This window comes from Pan troglodytes, chromosome 19, assembly GCF_028858775.2.
Source record: "Pan troglodytes isolate AG18354 chromosome 19, NHGRI_mPanTro3-v2.0_pri, whole genome shotgun sequence".
Lineage (NCBI taxonomy): Eukaryota > Metazoa > Chordata > Mammalia > Primates > Hominidae > Pan > Pan troglodytes.
In genome coordinates, this window is record NC_072417.2 from 51390878 (window position 1) to 51394805 (window position 3928).

Sequence of the window (3928 nt, forward strand, 5' to 3'; positions counted from 1 at the left end):
TAGTAGAGACGGGGTTTCTCCATGTTGGTCAGGCTGGTCTCAAACTCCCGACCTCAGGTGATCTACCCACCTAGGCCTCCCAAAGTGCTGGGATTACAGGCATGAGCCACCGCACCCAGCCTGAAGACAGGTTTTATTCTGGGCAACATTCAAGATTATTTGGAGTCAAATTTGATTAATAAGGTAAAGATCAAATTTTGCAATATAATTATTGTTGAAAAATACAGTTATGCTACTATAAATTTATAAGATCTGCATTGTGTGAATCATAAATGAGATGTGAAGGTCATTCCCAACTTCACATTTTCTTTTTTTTTGAGACGGAGTCTTGCTCTGTCGCCCAGGCTGGAGTGCAGTGGCACGATCTTGGCTTACTGCAAGCTCTGCCTCCTGGGTTCACGCCATTCTCCTGCCTCAGCCTCCCGAGTAGCTGGGACTACAGGTGCCCGCCGCCATGCCGGGCTAATTTTTTGTATTTTTAGTAGAGACGGGGTTTCACCGTGTTAGCCAGGATGGTCTGGATCTCCTGAACTCGTGATCCACCCGCCTGGGTCTCCCAAAGTGCGGGGATTACAGGCGTGAGCCACCGCGCCCGGCCTCAACTTCACATTTTCAAAAATATGTGTAGCATTGAAATCACATCTGTTGCATTCAAAATATGCTCACTTAGAGGCTAATATACTCTTTACTCAATACTAGCATTTTATTAAAAACTTGTTTTATTGGCCGGCTGCGGTGGCTCACGCCTGTAATCCCAGCACTTTGGGAGGCCGAGGCGGGCGGATCACGAGGTCAGGAGATCGAGACCATCCTGGCTAACACGGTGAAACCCTGTCTCTACTAAAAAAAATACAAAAAATTAGCTGGGCATGGTGGCGGACGCCTGTAGTCTCAGCTACTTGGGAGGCTGAGGCAGGAGAACGGCGTGAACCCGGAAGGCAGAGCTTGCAGTGAGCAGAGATCATGCCACTGCACTCCAGCCTGGGTGACAGAGCAAGACTCCGTCTCAAAAACAAAAACAAACAAACAAAAAATTTGTTTTATTAAATTGTTTCTAGTATCAGCATTTCTAATAGCACTCAGGGTGCCTGCCTGTATGATGGCATACCTGTTGGGCAACAAAGACCTCAATGTGCTTCGAAGTTTGAATGCCCAAGTACTTAATGCATACGTACTTAATATTTTTCATAGAACGCCGATTTTTTAAAATTTTCTTTTTTTTGAAAAAGCAGATGATGTGGAGAAAGCACAAAAACAAGGACAATTGGAAACTCCTGGAAAACTGCCCAGTCACCCAAAGAAAAAGTCTTGGAAAATCCCTATGTCACCTGACCAATTCCTCCTGACTGTTTGCGCCCTGCAGCAAGCCCATAATTCCGGGGAATTTGCCTATCCCTGTAGGCCCCAAACAGAAATTACTGATGTCTGGGGACCTTCAATTTCATACCCAAGGAAGGTCTTGAATTTCAAAGGAAAATCAATCCAACGTGCAGTTGATCGGTTGAGATTGAGCAATCCTCCTATAGATGTGAAACGAACCAGTATTCCCCTTGAAATCCAGAAACTGCAGCCCAACTTGAAGATCTCTTTGCACAGTCCTAGAGTCCAGTCCACCATACCCCAGCCCATGATTATCCGCTCCAGGTTCTCTGGCAGCTTAAAGGGTGGAGACCAAGTGACCAGTTCAATTGAAAGGGCTGTGTGCAGTACGGGTCCCCTGACTAGTATGCAGGTCATTAAACCAAACCGCATGCTAGCTCCACAAGTGGGCACAGCCACCCTGTCTCTTAAGAAAGAACGGCCTCGCATCTATACAGCCCTTGATCCTTTTAGAGTGAACACTGAGTTTGTGCTGTTGACCGTGAAGGAGGAGAAGGAGCACCAGGAAGCCAAGATGAAGGAATATCAGGCCAGGGAGTCCACTGGAGTGGTTGATCCAGGAAAAGCCAGCAAAGCTGCATGGATCAGGAAGATCAAAGGCCTGCCTATTGATAATTTCACGAAGCAAGGGAAAACAGCGGCCCCTGAACTTGGACAAAATGTATTTATCTAAACCAGACTTGGGAAATTACAATGTTTTACAATAAACAGAAAGCCAAGCAGATGTTGCTATTTGGCCTTTTTTTTTTTGACTGTTTCTTCCTGGTAATTAATGTGGGAACTCCCAATCATCTTCCTCTGAGCCAAATATTTGATATCATCAAAATAAGAAAACAGAAGGAGGTTGGGCGAGATTAGCATCTGTAGTCCCACTGAAAACAATTTAGTGAGCATTAGGAAAGCCCAGTTTCGTTGATGGGGGATGGGGAGATGATCACTGGAAATTAGATACCATTCATCACTACCAATTTAGTGCTATTAGTTCTTCTGGCAAATGAAGTTATGGGATTATATCAGGGTAATGCATTGGAGTTTTCCGGTATTTTTGCACAGAAGCCTGATGAAACCCATTAAGAATTTAAAAGGGGAAGCCCTCAGTGGGGTTGACCTGTTGCATCTGACAACATTGAGCTTTTCCTTCTCAGGGCTAACTCCTAAGGAAGAGAATTAGCATATTTATCCTCTGTACAAAGAGGGCCAGTAACATCAAGTGCATTGAGGTTTCTGCTTAAACCTTTGGACTATGGTGCAGGGACCAGGTAATTTAGAAGAGTGCAGCCCACTACAAGAGCTATGGCCCATTAGAAAGTTCAAGCCTTGACCAGGTGCGGTGGCTCACGCCTGTAGTCCCAGCACTTTGGGAGACTGAGGCGGGTGGCTCACCTGAGATCAGGAGTTTGATACCAGCCTGACCATCGTGGTGAAACCTCGTTTCTACTAAAAATACAAAATTAGCTTTAAAAATTAGCTATTAAAAATTAAAAGACGATAATGAATTCAAACACAATGCCTTAAAAAACCAAAAACTACGAAAAACAACACAAAACTCCACAGCACTGAGTGGACCACTGAAAACCTGCCATGGGCAGGCTGGACGTACAGGCCCCAAATTTGTCAGCTTTTCATCTCCAAGGGCACGAATGCAATTGTGCTGCCGAAATGTCTCGCCTTTGAGAAACGCGTGTGTGTGTTTTCCCCCTTTCATTATTAGAATATTAGGTTTTAAATGGCACTGGCAAACAGTCACGTAAAATTTGTGATTTTAATAGAATCCCTTCAATTAAGGACACGTGCAAATACCACTAAGCCAACAGCAGTCTGACTCGGCCAGACAGATAGGATATTGTCATCATCACCACATCAAAGATGACTTAACGCCCCTTAATTTCACATCCTTTGTTCAGGCAAGATCACAGCATGAGCGGCTGGACTTAAAACTGTAATAAGTATAACGTCTCCCATTTACTAGATACTTACACTGTAAGGAAACCATTATCACCCCCACTTTACAACTGATGAAAGAAGTACATAAAGGTTGGTGATATGATTGGCAATAGAGTTCCCAGGCGCCTAAGCTCCAGGGCGCAAGGTCTCAACTCCTGGAGTCTAAGTTTATACCTCCCATAATAATACCGTCCATTAGTTACTCTACAGTCCTCCTGCCTTGTTTTTCTTAACGTTTTACTTCTCTGCAAGAACATATTTTAAAAAGTTGCTTCTACAATTTAAAGTACAAAAGTAATACTGTACAGGAGTAAGTCTCTGTAAAATATTTAAAGAAAATTATATTATACAATAAAACCCCGCCCCCCTGCATTCGGGGCAGCGACGCTGGGGGAACGACTTTAGAATTTGCATTGGGTGGACAGCAAATACTTCCGTAAAACAGACCATGAAGCTTTCCACTTAGAGCCCACTGTGGCCCCAATGCCTTTCCCTTTCGCTCCTGCTCCAGGCTCCGCCTCCGCCGTGTCCGGGCCGCTCGCCCCGCCCCCGCTCGCCCCGCCCCTGGAGTTGCTCCCTCAAAGCGGAAGTGAGGCCGGACTGA

At 45.0% G+C, this 3928-nt stretch overlaps 1 protein-coding gene across 7 annotated transcripts in view; it reads left to right on the top strand.

Moving 5' to 3' along the window:
* The window catches only part of FBXW10 (F-box and WD repeat domain containing 10), a 35497-nt gene extending 33393 nt beyond the window's left edge, over positions 1 to 2104 (top strand). For 5 of the 7 annotated variants that reach the window (XM_054670364.2, XM_054670366.2, XM_063798906.1 and 2 more), the window contains one exon: positions 1233 to 2104. In XM_054670364.2, coding sequence (XP_054526339.1) covers positions 1233 to 2053 — 821 coding nt within the window. In that variant the 3' untranslated portion in view covers positions 2054 to 2104. Of the gene's footprint in view, positions 1 to 1229 lie in introns of all 7 variants that reach the window. The other 2 variants (XM_054670363.2, XM_063798905.1) reach the window with 1 other exon arrangement.
* The last annotated feature ends 1824 nt before the right edge of the window (positions 2105 to 3928 follow it).